The 16929-nt window shown below is 38.5% G+C and overlaps 2 protein-coding genes across 4 annotated transcripts; one reads left to right on the forward strand and one right to left on the reverse strand.

The window, feature by feature from the left end:
- The first annotated feature begins 3111 nt into the window (after positions 1-3111).
- On the forward strand, positions 3112-8273 carry LOC123972082 (CD48 antigen-like). The gene is made up of 4 exons (XM_046051310.1): positions 3112-3433; positions 4610-4915; positions 5001-5285; positions 6885-8273. Exons 1-4 carry the CDS (start codon positions 3385-3387, stop codon positions 7013-7015), a joined length of 771 nt encoding a protein of 256 aa, XP_045907266.1. The 5' UTR covers positions 3112-3384; the 3' UTR covers positions 7016-8273.
- LOC123972083 lies at positions 8256-16335 on the reverse strand. Of its 3 annotated transcripts, XM_046051311.1 has the most exons (6): positions 15819-16329; positions 14649-14960; positions 14276-14563; positions 11462-11569; positions 11099-11142; positions 8256-9563 (listed from the first exon to the last, which is right to left on the reverse strand). In XM_046051311.1, coding segments are annotated over exons 1-5 (768 nt in total). In that variant the 5' UTR covers positions 15877-16329; the 3' UTR covers positions 8256-9563; positions 11099-11140. The 3 variants fall into 3 exon arrangements, with proteins under 3 accessions (XP_045907267.1, XP_045907268.1, XP_045907269.1); XM_046051312.1 differs by lacking the exon at positions 11462-11569 and having other exon boundaries at positions 15819-16335; XM_046051313.1 differs by lacking the exons at positions 11099-11142; positions 11462-11569 and having other exon boundaries at positions 15819-16335.
- Positions 16336-16929: the final 594 nt, after the last annotated feature.

Below are 16929 nucleotides of genomic sequence, written 5' to 3' on the forward strand. Positions count from 1 at the left end.
CCTCATGTGCTTTCATGGTGCAAATCTTCAATTAAATTAACTAAAACAGTTGATACACAGAAAGCCTTGATCTTTGGGGACCCCTGGAGTTTTGGGGCCCCTGGCAGTTGCCCAGCTTGTAATCTACCATTGATGCAATCCAGTACTGTGGTTCTGTAAAGATTTCTGCACTTCAGTCATTAAGCATTAAGGTGGCTCACCTGGCTCTGAATCATTAATACGAGTAAATAAAGGCAAACAGGACATACAAAGAGCAACAAGTTAAAACTCAATTTAATTTCACTCAAATGACCTTATTAAACTTTTACATACACGTGTATGTTGTTATAATATTATCTACATAATGCTGAGGTCATTACATACATTTATCTGCGATGGTCTTGCACTGAAGCATCCATGTACATGTTTTTAAAAATCAGCACTAAAGTCATTTTAAAATTTAACCTCCTCTCTCAATAAAATGAAAGATTAGCATAAATAGGTCAGACAGACGTTGCCGCATTGTATGCGCAAAGCTTTTTATATACAGTCTATGTTGCAAAGCCACTAGACGGATTGTGTAAACATTAAGGAACAGCGCTTTTCAGCACTGAAAATAACCTCACTGGGCTGCTATAGTTAAAGGTCAAACTCACACTTTGAAAAACTTCAACTCCTATACATCAAGTCCAATTAACACTGACCTTTCTACATACGCCCAGAAAGCCTCATACATCTAAATGATCGGCTTTTAATTGATGATCCAAATATGAAACCCTGTTGTGATCTCAGACACTAGACACCTAATTTTGCGGGACAATATATTTCATTGTGCTAATGAACAGAAATAATTAATTTGGCTGATGCTAGTCAAGTAAACTATAATTGTGCTACAACCTGTCTCTATACATTTTATAACATATTAATTATAGTTTCATATCAAGAAAAGGTTTGCAAGCTAAAATAAAATATCAAACTGTTAAAATATCTACTGTAATTGGCATAAATAAATTAAGTGGATAACAATGAGGATTCCTGGCTCTGTAGTGATCTTTCTCTTGTGGAACTTGATGTCCACATTTTGTCAGCAATTCATAATGCAAATGTATTCAGAACATGATCCAAGTTGCATCCTTCCTCCATTTGAAGATGGATTATTTGAGTCATGGTCTAAAAATCCCTGGCTGATCAGTGAAGACTGTTGGCAGATTATTCCTCTCAGTGTTAATTTTGCTAAAGCCGCTTCTTTCACAAAGAGTTCATAGCTGCAGAGATGCATCTGATGAGGCTATAAACAGACCAGCATGTCTGAGAACTGATCTGTCCGGGATTTGGCAGGCCAGGATTCTGGCCTCAAACACTGATCTTTTAAAATGAGCAGGCAGCGTTTGGTCCTTTAAAGCACTTCCTTAAACTCATTCAGCATCTGTGAATACGAAAAGACAGCAGATAGATTAACATGAGAGTGGCGAAACACTGTAAATTGGCAAGATAAATGCAAACATTGGGTATTCTGTTGGAAGACATGATGCTGGCATTCCAACCTGGAGTGAAGCAAAAAAAGATTTGTTCTTCAGCTCCATGGGTTTGAGGTCTCCAGATTGAGGATTAGGAAAGATTACCAGTGACTTGTATGTCATCAAAATGCAGATGATGCATCAAAGCAAAACTCTGTCATTGTTTGTTCGAAAGATTTGGCTTCTCACTCACTTCTCAGAATAAAATGAATCATGCTGGGATTCTCAAAAGAAAACCTCTTCACACTGTAAACACTGATGTGCAAAAAACAAGAAACTAGAAAACCATGTCATGATACTATTTTTCCCCACTATGCTTTACGTCAGGCATCAATTAAAATAGGGTTAAAGATGAATAAAACAGGCAAATATGAATTTAACTGATATCGTGTAGACAATTTGGATTCCAAAAAAAGTATTTCAATTTCATTTTCAGGGACAATATCTTGTCCAAATTGTGTTTGATCTACATTCCTGAGAGGGATAATCTCATAAAGGTCATAAATAATGCTTTGTAGCAAAATGTAACAACAGTAAAATCAAAACCTAAACCTGAACGTAAATGGTAGTAATGGTGCCAATGTAGAGGAGAAAAACCTTGAATGTGTTTCAGTCTAATGAGGGGAAATAGAGGAGGCATGTGAGACAAACATGTGAGATGATGTCCAAGACAATACAGGTTTACTAAATTTTCCCCTGGGTACTAATTCCTGCCAAACTGGAATTTGAACTGGCATCCTTAATGCAAGAAGTAATTTTTATTTATTTATATAATATTTCACAAAAAGATATATAATTGTTTCTTGCCTTTACAAAGATGTGACTCGACTGATTCCTCTGTTATAAAGGAAGAAGGCATTTCTTTGTGATAGGATCTTGCAGACAAAACTGTTCACAGTGCAGTGGGGCAGCTGAGAGACATGACCAGGTAGGGGTTCAAGTGCACCACCACCTGATCTTCAGTGCAGCTGAGCAGGAAAATGTAAAGTAACCCTAGCTGAAGTAGAGGATTTGCAAACATTCATAGCCCCCAGGGTATGAAATCAAACAGTGTCTCAATCATGCACAACGCATGATGCTAATATAACATCACCATGGCTCTTATTTTAATATCAAAACAAAACTATCCTAAGTCAGGTTTCCCAGTTTCAGGGTGTGTAATACTCTTGTAAAGTCAAGGCAATGAAGTAAAACTAACTAATGTTGATGTAGCATACAACAGCAGGAGGTTCTCATGTCTTGAGAGAGAAGGAAAGATTTTTTGGTTTACCGCACAGGTCACTATCTCTAAATTCATAAATTTTTTATTTCTGAACTGATCATGTGAACTGCATTCAGATATTTTGTTACATGTCATTGGTGTAACGCAAGGAAGTGGAAATAAAGTGCAGTGAGACACCATGATGTGTCTAAGTAAAACCGGATCTAATTCAACAATTACACAGTGCAAACTATAGCATTCTGTAATTCTCTGTTTGTTTGTTTGTTGTTTTGCTTTGAAATAACTTTTGTCCCAGATACCAGATGTTCAAGTTAACTGTGGTGCAACATTCAAAACTATTTTCCTCAAATATAGTGCTCTTTCTATTTAAAGTTTTTGCAAAGAAGCCTACAGGATTTGTTGAAACAAATAATAGGGTTCTTGTTTATCATATTTCCACAGACTCAAAACTGCTTCTTAAAAAAAGGGTTCAATTAAATAATGTGAGTCTGTCAAACAACAGATCTCGAGCAGCATGTCAGAGCTTAAAGAGGAAGTTTGAATAGTTTTTTTGATCATGTGGTTTTGACAGGAAAAACAGAACTGTGACAAGCCTTTAACCCTGAAGTGTGTCTGTTATAGCAGAACACACACATTACAGTAGTCAGATAGGACGGAGACTTTAAAATGTCTATCTTTGTGATCCTGGGACTGCTGGTCTGCACAGAGACACGAGGTAGGAGAAGAACACTGTCATATAAAATGTTATATATACAGCAATGATATGTGAGCAGGCTTCTTTATTGTGATCAATAAACTGAGCATCATAAAGTTACTACAGATTTTACATTATATTTTAGTAAAACATGCTATTTGATAGAATGTACTAGGTTGTTAGTGAGTCTTCCTTTGTATGTGTAACTATGTCAACATTGAAACCAAGTAATCACATTTATAAGAAGAGGAACTGATTTCTAAGAAACTAAGAGTAAACAGAGTAAAGTGATTCATTACAGTAAATATGTCCTGCTTCTTTATGTAGATGTAACAAAAATATTAATAGTTAAAGTCCAAAGGTGGTAAAGGTGACATCACAGTGAGCTTTTTGTGATGTTAGTTGAGAATCATCTCACATCAATGCCAACAGGAATTCACCTTTCCAATCTAAAATAGCCTGGTTCTCAGAAAGAACTGCAACAAACTTTTTTGAGAGTTAGAAATCAATGCCTCTACATACAGATATGACTTACGTGAGCTAAAACACACATGAAGAATATACTGACAGACATATCAAAGATATTAAATGCCACCAGTATATTGAAGTAAACGTTATTTTACTGTGTATTCTTTTGATTTGTTTTGGTTCATTACATTACATTAATTTGGCACACTACAAAACTTTTCCTTCATTTACACTTCCAACGAGAACAATTTCAGCCTTTGGCTCAGGGCCACTTTGACACATGGACCAAAGGAGAAAAGTACCAAAGCTGCTGAACAACAGTGTGGGTGGGGGAGTGGTGGGAGACAAGGTTGAATAAATTCCCATGTTTTTCAGAGGAGTCATGAGTGTAGAGCTATTATCATTAGTAGTAGTCCTAGTAGTAGTACTATAGTAGTAGTAGTAGCTGTCATAGTTGTAGTACGTGAGAATAATGGTAAAGCACTTTGTTGCTTTGTTTTGAACATACTGAATAGTAAGTCAGCAGGAGAGACCAAACTAAACCCTCAGTAAGCTCCATTAAACTGAGAGTACTTCATGGCTTCCTTTTTGCATTATGATGGTCAAATAACTGAGTCAAATATGAAGGCTGCATTAAATGATGATCCAATATGTCAGAAGTACAGAAATAAAGTAAGATTTAGTACTAACTGTGTGATTTTATTGTATTATGTGTCTGCTGTTATACAGGCTCCAGTGCTGTGACTCCTGTGTTTGTGCAGAAAGGAAAGGATGTTCTTCTGAACGTCAGGACAGCTGATGTTCCTCAGAACTTTGTTATTCTTTCATGGGGATTCAATAAAAAGGTTTTAGTAACATATTCACCTGATAAGGAACCAACAGTCTTTCTAGTCTACACTGGAAGGATTGAGACTGATGTGAAAAAATACTCACTGAAATTAAACAATCTACAAGAGGCAGACAGTGGAGTTTATACTGCACGACTGACAGGTGAAGAAGAACGAATACTAGCTGAATACAACGTCAGAGTTCAAGGTAGGTTTGTTAACATTTCAGACACTGACAGAGAGAATCTGCTGCCATGTTTCTAAAACATTTCACCCAAACGTTCCCTCCTCAGGTCCAGTGTCTCCAGTTGAACTGTCAGTGGACTCTGTGTCCAGCAGCTCAGACTCCTGTAACCTCACTGTGACCTGCAGAACACAGGACTCTCACATCAGCAGCACTTTCACATGTGACACCCAAACCTGCAGTCAGGAGGGAGGAGAGCGCTCAGAGGTCACAACCTCTGGTGCTTCTCTACATGTCTACCTGCTGAATGACTCAATCATCTGTAACCATAGCAACCAGGTCAGCTGGACCGAGGACATTAAGAAGACCAAACATTACTGCCCCCAACATGCTGGTAAGACTGGAAGACATGCTGACAATAATGCATAGTTTGGATTGCAACTCTGTTAAAGAAATTATTAGATAAATAACTGTAAGTGACAACACGATAAATAATTTGAGTTTGTTACAAATGTGGTCAAAATACATGCATTTTCTTTGTGTTTCAGGGGTGGGTAGCCTTTAAGATTTTAGCATTTCTCAAGGAGTTGCTCTGCTGACAGAAATGTAATGATAAACTGAATATTAGTGGGTCTGACATTTTTAAACAACCATGAGCAACCAATTAATGTGTTAACTTCTCTTCTCAAGATGTCCTCTTTTACTGTAAACTTCTGTGAACAGTGTTTTTTCTGACAGGAAACACAAGAACTTCAAACAAATCAGTTTTAACTATTTCTTTAATTTAAAAACAAAACTGGAACATTATGATTAAACCACCCTGTCAGGCTGCAGGGGAGACTGCAATACAAACTCAACTAGACAGTACAGAAATGTTATTTAAAAGGTACATTAAATGACAATTATGCTTGATGGGATAGTTCAAGATTTTTTAAGTGGAGCTGTATGAGGCCCTTGTCCATAGTCAGTGTATTACCTGTAGTGCTGTAGATGGCAGTGAGATTGTTCATGGTTTGGAGCAGCATGGAAGCTAAGCAACGTACTGCTGTGGACAGGGTCAGGTGCAAACGTATTTTAGCCACCTAAAAGAAGGCCCACCAAAAAATATCAATATCAGTTCAAGTGTTTTTTTATTTTTAGAATATTTTCAGCACTTTACCTTGCAGTCAGACAGCCATTTGGAGATGACCCTGTCCACAGCAGAACATTGCTTAACGTACAGGTCTCTTCTTCTCTAAACTGTGGACACGCTCACTACCGTCTACTGCAGGTAATACACTGACTATGGATCGTCATGGATAAGGAGCCCGTACAGTGATGATTTTGGTCCGCTGTCTGTCTGTTTGGTCTGTTGTGTTCTTTGTTTGGTGCGTTGGAATTGTTTTGCTGCATGTTTTGTTGTTTCTTTGGTTTTGGGTCTGTGTTCCATGGGTTGTTCTAGTCCTGCCTGTCTCCTGTCTGATTCTGCAGTCTGTGCCTGGTGTTTAGTGTCCTGAGTCCCGTCTGTTCTCTTCTCTATGTCATGGTTGTCTGCATCTGCCTTTCATATTATGCTTTGTGTCCTGTCTTCCTGAGTTACCCTGATTTGTCCCACTTGTTAATCACCCTGCCTGCCTGTGTGTGTGTGTGTCTTTCCAGTTTGTTCCTTCCTTGCTCGTTATCCCTGTATTAATTGCCTTCTGTTCAGTTCAGTCTCTGCTGGATCACTGTCTTGTCATGTCTCCTAGGCTACAAGTTTGCCATGTATTTGCTCACAACTATGTCATGAATCAACATAAAACTATCATCATGCTGTTCCTCAATGCACAATGCATACGGACAGTCTGTAAAACTCAGCTGCACTTTACAGTGTACAGTACTACAAAATAGCCTGCAAAATTCTACCCACACACAGTAAGAGGAATAACTGATCTGTTACTTCCACCCCTCCTTGTAGTGTCACAGTGTGGTGTGTCAGTTTTGTAATGCAAGAACCTGTTCTGTCGTGTTCCAGATCCAGAGAGTCTCTCTGCTGGTATCTCTGTGTGCCTGGTGAAGACAGTCGTGTTCTCTGTCGGTCTGATCATCATGGTGTCTGCCGTCATCTGTGTTCACATCATGGAGAAGCTCAAGAAGCAAAAATAAACAAATTGTTCTCTACCAACTAATTTTACATATATCTCACACTCTTTAGTTAACGGTACCCTGTGGAGATGTTTACCTAGTAGCCCTGTTTTGTTTGTATTGTGCATGCAAGATCCAAGAGGGGTCATGGCACACATTCTGCTGCTGATATCCTGCTTTTCCACCGAACGACAGTTGGACACACCAAGAAATGTTGCAGGAGGTAGAAGACTGCAAGTCAGCAAACATGGATGTCAACAATGTCGGATTTAAAATGGAGTCAACATGTTAGCATAGTTTATAAGATTCTTATGATGTATTTTGGAAGAAAACTTTGGGGGGAAAAAACTCCACAGGGTACTTGATGCTGATTATTCTTTGATTATACCCAATACTCACTGCGCTCACTTTGGAAATAAAATGATTGGACAGAGATGACCATTGTTTTGGAGGATTTTATCTTAAAAAATAATAATAATGCCAAATCACCTCTGTGGTTTCCTCACATATCCTGACTAACCTTGTTTAGTCACTTGAGATGTAGAACAAGGAAGTGCTGTTGTTGTTATGACTCATCTATGTGTGTTTTACTGTACCACGTGCATGACAAAAACCTAATTGCAAACTGCTATGCCCTACACACAGAAGCAATAAGAGTTAACAAATAGTGCAATCATGACGATTGACTTGTAAGGAGATAGAGGAAGAGGAGCACAGGAAGTGTATGTTAGTGGGTAGGGGTCAGCGTGTTCTCAGAAGAGTCAAGTCCTTTCTTCAGTTACTCACCAATTGCCCTTGTGACTTGAGCTGTGTTTTTCATACAGTGCTTGCTTTATACTTTGGAATTGTGTACATGTGTAGTTATGTGCATATGTGTTATGTGTATAATACTTACCTTCTAAATGCATATTATCTCATGTTATTATCTCTGTAATGTTTTCAGTTTTACAAACAAAAGTAGAAAATCAAAAGGTGAAACAACTTCAGTGAAATAAGAAAAGGCAAGCATCTTTTAATCTTTGGGTGACCTAAGCAAAGCAGTTTCTGGTACATACACCATTATTCGACACTTATTAAAGCTAGATACTATTCTTCTATTGTTTGTGATTTTTGTGAATTAATAGAAGCCTAAAGATTAAGTGTCACTGACTATTTCCCCCGGAATTTTTCAGCAAGGAATCGGTGCTATTGTTGCAGGTACCGGAGCTGCAGCATCAATAAACTGAAATACAGGAAAGAATGATGAGACAGGGAGACATGGTCAGTCACTGATGAAATCTCCAAAATGATTTAATTACATAGTCTATTCATTGTATATTTTCTGCATATGTCTTTCTAGACAATTTTCAATGCTCATAACACATGTACACAATATAATCCCACGCCCAAAATAAACACATTTTTCCTCTGTCATTTTAGTACATACATTGATCCCTCCAAATATGTTCTGGCTACTACTGCACTGTAAAATGCACTGATACATGGATACCATTAAGTATCGACTAAATGTATATAGGGCCCCCCATAAGGTGGGAAAAAGGGGAAAGCATTCTGGGGCCCATCTGCTAGGGGGGCCCATGCAGTCCAGCACTAATGATGTTCATTCTAATACATGCAAAGATAACCAAATTTAAATATGTACCAAAAAACACACCATTACTTATTAAAATAACAAAAAATTACATTTTTTAAAGGTTGCTTTAGAAAAATATAGTCTGTTTCATAATGAAACCCCCTCTCCTGAACATGGTATGAGTAATGTTTGTTGTACGCAACGTCAAAACATCAAAAGTGCATGTATGTGTTTATGTAGGAGATAGAGAGAGAGCACAGCATGCGGTGACATGAGTAAAGCAAATTTGCAGAGGGCCCATTTACTGGACCTTGTCAGGGGCCCAGTCATTTCTGTGGGCAGGCCTGAATGTATACACCCGTTTTCAGCCGTTGCTCTAACCCAACATACTGTAGTGGAGATGTGTGGCCCAAGCTGGCATCCTAACCTTACATGCTCATTAGAAGAAGAAGATATACTTTATTTAATCCCCACTCTGTTGTTGTATGTTAGTATACAAACAGGTCTGAAAGACACACATGCACAAACACGACCCATAGCTACACACGTTATCTCTCAGCATTAGCTAACAAACTACAGCGATTTATGTAAGGTTTTAACACATTACTGATGAGACAGGGAGACGTGGTTGCTGTGGTGAAATCTACACAGTTTTCATACCAAAGGTCACACAGGTCTCACTATGTCAACTGCGATACAAACTGTACAAGCTGTGATGGTGGCGGTGGATGCGTGCTGTGTTGCCAGTTTGGGCAACACTTAAATACAAACTGTAAATTGCTGGCACCACATTATGAGGAATACAATTCCTGATTTGTTTTAGTTGTTTCTGGCTTTTTCTAGCTGAGCATACAGGCTCTCTGGCAGAGTCCTGCCTCTCTCAGGTGATCCCACAGGTCCAGTGTGAGGCCCTACCAAGTAGTAGGTGGAGGTTGGAGAAACACCTGAAGCATCATCTGTCGGGATCTGATTCAGAGGGTAAGTTGTAGCTTCAACCTGGAAAATAAAACACATAAATTGCGAGCAGAGGTTGTTTGCTATTTTCACTTTCATTTTATTTCCAACTGTGCTATTATGCAGTATTAACACATGAATTAGTCTCACTACAACTAACAGCAGGTCATCTATGTCCTTAAAAACTAAAAACTAATGTATCATTTACTACTTGTGATGATTGTTCTTTACAATAAATTTGCAGAGTAGAGCAGAGTCAGTTATTGGACGTCGTTGCACTATGTCTAAAAGAACGCTTTAGGTCAATGCTTCAAACTAATTTCTTGGTCACAAGAGCACAACACACTGCAGCTTAAACACATGCACATAAAGAAAACATCTACACCTCTGACAGCACATACAGTACACTGCATTTAGTAAAATACACGGAAAACTACAGTTTTACTGTACTTACTGTTAACACAACTATCACCTACACGGCAAAAACATTTAACACAAGTGCAGACACTGTGCAGATTTCACCTGAGAGTCTTTTGCTCATATTCTCAATATTCACTGTATAATAAAATGTACAAAGTAAAGTACAAAACTGGCCTAATGTAAATCCAATATTTTCTTTTTAGAGACCAGTTTGTGATTTTGGATGATTGTATGAAGAGTTTAGGAACATTTACTGTTTTGCAAACTGGAACACTGTTCTCATGTTTGTGTCACATTTTCTCTAAATGATGTAAAAACTACAGTAAAACAAGCAAACAACACACATGCAGCACAGGTCTGGATAAATGCATAGTGGTGAATCTGGAAATTCATCAGGTTCATCAGGTCTGAAGTGAGGAACCCTAACCTTGAACAGCAGACTCATTCAGAAGTTGGTGTAGCAAAGAGTCAAAGGCCCTGATTGTTGAACTGCTCGGGTTCCTCAGTTTGTTTTTTGTAATTTGGGAGAGTGATTTATACTGTATTTTCAATGTTCTCTTTTTCATTTGCAGGTCAGTAATATAAATAATCACATTTGTAGGAAGAATTCAGGATTCTCTAGCAGTGTAATACAGCATGCAGCCAAGTTTCTGTGGCACTTACACACTGCAAAGGAATCAAGTTCTACGGTTGAGAAATAGTCGTTTCAAAGGAAATGGCCATCTGACACCAGGCAAATCGCTGAAAAGAGCTGACTTTAACTGATGTTGGGGTTTTTGTGGGCCTTCTTTTAGGAGGCTAAAATGTGTTTTGCAGCTAACCCTGTCCACAGCAGTACACTGTGTAACTTCTGTGCCATTACAACTCTCTGCTTCTCCAAACTGGGGACACACCGCCATCTACTGGAGGTAATACATTTACTATGGATAAGTACCTCATACAGCCCCACTTCAAAAATCCTGAACTATCCCTGCTTGCCTTACAGTCACATTACTTGAGCTGCACCTACATTAAGTTTTGTGTGTCTAAATCTTCACACAGTAGCACACTTTAAAGCCTCTATGTGTAGGATTTCATATTTTGTGATATTGGCGACTCCTAGAGGTTGTATAAAAAAGGTACTTGGCAAAAAGCAATGCATGCAGATACCCCCTTACCTTCCCGCTGGGATCTGGCCTGGGATGCTAAGACAGTTGTTTTTCTACAGTGAATGAGATGACAGATGCAATAAGCACATAAACAAATCTAAATATGGGGCTTTAAGTTACACAGACATTTGACACAACATTGTCTACGGTAAATAATGCACAGTTGTGGATTATCAATGTTACTCCATTTTGAAGATATTAATTATATGATATAGCTCTATAATTATTATAATTGCATTGCATAATAACACAAAGGGGGATTTGTGGCTATGGCAGATGAGGAACTTTTCTAGAACGCTGAATTCCCATGTACAATAAAGAAATAGGACTTGGCAGATTTACTTCTATGTTAAAATGCACACTTCAACTTACATTTTAGTCTCTTTCGATGATAACAAACTGCTGCAACAACTGCTATGAGAACTATGGTGAAAGCAACAAGCACTGGGACAATAACATTTTTGTCTTGTTTATCTGGATCTGTAAAGAAAAACAAAAGCCAGATGAGGCCTGGTGTAAAGGTTCAGTGTGTAATATTTCTTAGGATCTAGTGACAGAAATGCAATGTAAGATCTATAATTGTTATTGTTATGTTTTCAGTGAACGAACTGAATGAACCGTTATGTTATTACCTGAGAATGAGCCATTTCTATCTACATAACCGCGGTTCCCCCCTTCCATGGACATCGGCATGTTGCGCCGCTTCGTTTATACACTGGCTGAAAAACGGACAAACAGCGCTACCGAGCGTGTTTCGTCACTACGTTCCTCTTCTTCTTGTAGAATTCTGGCAGTGTAGACGCTCATCACTGCCTTGAATATGTACATTCGAGGAAGAAGTATAAGAAGTAATAATATACAGGTGTCGGTGTTGCATCGGAGCAATTTTTTCATCCATTAGATGGTGGATGAGAATATAATCCATAACTTGTACTTGTAATTGTGTTCAGTTAGCTCAGTCGGTAAAATGCAGGACTCTCACTAAGAAGGTTGTGTGTTTGATCCCACGTTGGGTAGAATTATCTTACTTCAACAAATTGATTACGCAGCGACTGTTTCACATGCTCACAATAAAGCATGTGCTGCATATGCGTGTGTTTTGGTGTTTGAACCGCATCCATCAACCTACAGACGTTTTTTCATTTCCCCAGTATCTCCAGGCAGAGGACAGGGCTCTTTCAGAGGGGTGTCAAGCAGGCTACAGACTCATTTAATGTTGTTCAGAATTTTTCAAAGTAAAAGCTCTCAATTCAACTGAAATAAAGCATTGCTGCAAAAAACAGTCCTATGCTTTTATTTTGCAGGCAAAACCACTAAAGAGGAAGTGATTATGTGAGTAACTGTTGCTGCCATGACAGATCTATTTCAGCATGTTATCAAAGTATTTATTTATTTATTGCCGCTATCGAAGTACCATCATTTGGCAGCGGGCCAGAATCTCTTATGTGGTTTATAATGAACTGTGGTGCAGAAACAGTGACAATGTTTCACACTCTTTACATTTTCCATGTTATCTCTCAGTGGCCAAGTCACAATAACATTTGGTTTCACTGAATAATTAAGTAAATTTAATTTCTTAATATACCTATACCTAAAGAAACCTAATTTCGACACCTTTTGTCCTGTGACAGCCACGGTAGCCATCCTATGCTCTTTGAAAGGTGGGGGGAGGGGCTTGCCAGCTTGTGCTTTTACACTTTTTTTCTGAATGCTTAAACTCTAACAGTCATTCTTGAAGCACTATTTCTGAAACCATAACCATGTGTTGCTAATGCATTTGGGCACCTGTGTGTATGTGAGTTTTACTGTACTACATGCATGACAAAACACTATAATAACTGTTACGCCCTACACACAGAAAAAGCAAACGCCACAAGTGTTTTTCATTTTTACTATCAGTTAGAAGTTGCTGTTTTGTGTGCTTACTGGGGTTTTCCTGCAATTCTGTGAAACAACATTTGATTGGTTTTACAGTGGTCATTACAGTACATATTACTGAACCAGCACCAGTGCTGTACAGCAATTTCGCTTACTTACCGCTTCTCATTTCAAAATAATCAGATGATACCTGCAACAGTATATAGCGACTCAGATTTGGTGGAATCTACTGCCCAGCCTACCTCAAGCTCATCCCATGGTTGACAACATGGTCAGCCACAGTCACTCTGATATGAACAGTTATATTCTTGACTCCCCTCCCTCTTCCTCCTCCTTGTCCTCTCCTTGATCCTCCCCTCTCCTCCTCTTCTCTCTTTACCTCCTCATCCATGTCCTCCTCTTCCTCCTCTAATTCTCACCCCTCTAAACCCTCCATTGTTGGCCAAACCAAATGTTTACCTGTTGCCCATTCACACATAGTGCTCCATCTCTGATTGGTGTGTGAACTAAAAATCACAAAGTGTTTCCACATGTGTCAATGTGGAATGCCAAAATAGTGTAGCAAATAATAGTAATTTTTACAGTTTTAAAAGAAGTGTGTTATAAAATTACAAACTGAGTGTAAAGCAGAGAATGTGCATTCAGTTTGGCACACTTACTAAATGATTTGGCTACAAGCACTTCAAGAATGACTGTTAGTGTTTAAGCATTCAGAAAAAACTATAAGGCCATCCTGATGGAGGTTAATAATAACTAGTTCTGCCAGTTAAAATATCAGGGCAGAACGAAAACTTCCATTGATCATTTTGTAGTCTAGCTTTACAACCTATGCTAACAACAAGTCATTCTAGCTGATAGATAAGGCCCATCATTTTGGCTTTTTACTGAAATTTTAATAATTAAAATATCTACTCAGAATTATATCACTCCTTTCCACACACAAGTTGCTGATTTTTGTCAGAGAAAACACTGTACACAGACGTTTACTGTAAAAGAGGTAATCTTAAGATGAGAACTGAATATGTTAATTGATAGCAAATAATTGTTTAAAAATACCAAACCCACTATGGTTGAACTCAGGTAATCAGGTCAGTTCTGTGAGCAGAGCAACTCTTCTTGAGAAATACTAAAATCCTAAAGCCTCTCCACCCCTGAAACACAATGAAAATTGTTTTTCGACCACATTTGTAACAAACTCAAATTATTTATCGTGTTGTCACTTACAGTTATTTATCTAATAATTTCTTTAACAGAGTTGCAATCCAAACTGCATTACTGTCAGCAAGTCATTTTGGCTGTCAGTCTTACCAGCATGTTGGGGGCAGAAATGTTTAGCCTTTTTAATGTCCTCGGTCCAGCTGACCTGGTTGCTATGGTTACAGATGATTGAGTCATTCAGCAGGTAGACATGTAGAGAAGCAGCAGAGGTTGTGACCTCTGAGCGCTCTCCTCCCTCCGGACTGCAGGTTTGGGTGTCACATGTGAAAGTGCTGCTGATGTGAGAGTCCTGTGTTCTGCAGGTCACAGTGAGGTTACAGGAGTCTGAGCTGCTGGACACACTGGAGTCCACTGACAGTTCAACTGGAGACACTGGACCTGAGGAGGGAACGTTTGGGTGAAATGTTTTAGAAACATGGCAGCAGATTCTCTCTGTCAGTGTCTGAAATATTTACAAACCTACCTTGAACTGTGACGTTGTATTCAGCTAGTATTCGTTCTTCTTCAGACCCTGTCACTCGTGCAGTATACACTCCATTGTCTGCCTCTTGTAGATTCTTTAATTTCAGTGAGTATTTTTTCACATCAGTCTCAATCCTTCCAGTGTAATTATTAGAGACTGTTGGTTCTTTATCAGGAAAAAATGTAACTAAAACATCCTTTTGATTGAATCTCCATGAAAGAATAAAAAGGTTCTCAGGAACATCAGCTGTCATGATGTTCAGAAGAACATCCTTTCCTTTCTGCACAAACACAGGAGTCACAGCACTGGAGCCTGTAAAAACAGTAGACACAATAAAATCACTCACAATAAATGTTTTTTAGCCAATACTGAATGTAACTCCATGCCTAGATTTTGGACACGTCGACCATCAGATCAAAATGATGAAGTATCTTCTACTTATGTTTTATTAAGGGTTAGAAAATGTTTTTAATTGGATTTGCCCTCAGGTTTCTTCTTTAATAAAATAATTTGAGCAACAAAAACCAACCAGTCACAAAAATTGGCTGGTGGGTTGGAAATTCCACCCTCTATTCAGGCACATATAATGGCACTCATTGATCTCATGGTGAATAATCCAATTATCTTCCATCATTTTAATCTTTCAGCCATCTGCATTGGATATTCTCGTCTTAAACATGTCAATTTTAGAGATTTTTGCGTAATCAGCCTGGACCCCCATCATTGTGGCTGGCTGTTATATTCTATATTTGTTTTACTGTCAGAAAATCCAATGAAAACATCAAAGCCAGAAATAAAATAAACTTAACAACACAGTAGCCTACAAACAAAGAACTTTAAAAACAAGAAGCATCCAAGAAGAACACATTTTTTAAATGATTAAGGCTTCTTGCCTAATATTTGTTATGAATAAAGCAGGACAAACAGAAAACACGCCCCTGTTAAACGCAGTCTACAACAACATCAATATTCTTGTTTTATTTTGTATGCAAGCCTATCAATTCACTTAACTCAATGTCAGACTTATTTTAGATTAGCTCATCCAGTTTCATTTCTTGAAAGCTGTCTTTCACCATGATGTGTCAGTTAGGCCTACAACACGCAGTTTTTTTTTTAAATAAAAGCAGGCAATCCAAAACAGGAAATATTATTAGAAAACATGCGTTTTACCTTGCATTTGACACGAATTCACCAGAAAAATAGCACATAGAAACGAAAAAGCTCCCATTTTGACACGTCAAATATGAGGAAGTGCCCTTATCCGGCGGCTTGAGCAACTTCTCCAGAGATAGAAGTGCAAAGAGAGAAAGAGGGAGAGACTAGCACTACATTCACACTGCAGGCGTTACAGCAGCAGTTGGTAACAACTGAACATAGACTACAATGCAAAACCTTCCGCGTCCCTCTCTGCTGCTCGTATCACTCCGCTGAACCTCAGCACGTCAATCCAAACCCACAAGAAAGATCCGGTTGCGCTGCCAAATCCATGGCTAAAACTCACCGGGCTCGTTCTTCCCAGAGAGAGCCTCGCCAAGACCCCGCTCCTCTTGCCGCGACTGTTCTCATTTGCCCATCGAAAGCTTCGCTGCCCAGCAGAGAGGCATCTGCCACAACGTATAACAACGATATGAACGCCATGGAATCGAACATAATGAGCGCAAACCTCCGTGTGGAGCCGGGATGTGATCACATGTGTTTTTATGCTGTTGTTAGTCATTGTCTTTGTCAGATAGAAAGAGATCAATTACAATGACAAACAAAATTTTTTTTTGTAGCCTATATGTTATATTGTTCTGATAGACTTTAAAAATGAGAACCTATATATGCTTTAATAACTAGCTGGTGAACATAGACAAATATAAAATCTAAACTTTAGTGCTAATGTAGGATACAACATGTGATTTTTAAAAATAAAAATAGGCAATCCAAAACAGGAATTATTAGTAGAAAAATTGTTTTATCTTGCATTTTTCGAATTTCACGAATACACCAGAGAAGTAGCACGTAGAATCTAAATAGGTCCAATTTAGTCACATATGTGGACAAAATCTGCCTTTAGGCTGCAGCTGATGTAACTTCACAACATGGTGAGTGTGTGTGGTCATGTTATGTAAGCAAGGGTCATATGGAAAGGTAAAAAGAGAAAGAGAGAGGGAGATGGGTAGATTAATTGTTTGGCTGGCATTTTCCGTTACTTTTTTTATATCCTTTTTATTTAACTTAAGTTTTATGTGGGTTAAGGATCATCCGACATGGATTTTAAGATGACCGTAAAAACGCT

Source organism: Micropterus dolomieu, linkage group LG06, assembly GCF_021292245.1.
Source record: "Micropterus dolomieu isolate WLL.071019.BEF.003 ecotype Adirondacks linkage group LG06, ASM2129224v1, whole genome shotgun sequence".
In the NCBI taxonomy this organism is placed as follows: domain Eukaryota; kingdom Metazoa; phylum Chordata; class Actinopteri; order Centrarchiformes; family Centrarchidae; genus Micropterus; species Micropterus dolomieu.

What these genes read in the sequence shown, in the direction of transcription:
- LOC123972082 (XM_046051310.1), top strand. Translation starts at nt 3,385, where the DNA reads ATGTCTATCTTTGTGATCCTGGGACTGCTGGTCTGCACAGAGACACGA. An exon ending in GGTCTGCACAGAGACACGAG is followed by an intron (nt 3,434 to 4,609) that starts GTAGGAGAAGAA and finishes GCTGTTATACAG; the next exon opens with GCTCCAGTGCTGTGACTCCT. An exon ending in TTACTGCCCCCAACATGCTG is followed by an intron (nt 5,286 to 6,884) that starts GTAAGACTGGAA and finishes GTCGTGTTCCAG; the next exon opens with ATCCAGAGAGTCTCTCTGCT.
- LOC123972083 (XM_046051311.1), bottom strand. Translation starts at nt 15,876, where the DNA reads ATGGGAGCTTTTTCGTTTCTATGTGCTATTTTTCTGGTGAATTCGTGT. An exon ending in GAATTCGTGTCAAATGCAAG is followed by an intron (nt 14,961 to 15,818) that starts GTAAAACGCATG and finishes CTGTTTTTACAG; the next exon opens with GCTCCAGTGCTGTGACTCCT. An exon ending in ATACAACGTCACAGTTCAAG is followed by an intron (nt 14,564 to 14,648) that starts GTAGGTTTGTAA and finishes TTCCCTCCTCAG; the next exon opens with GTCCAGTGTCTCCAGTTGAA.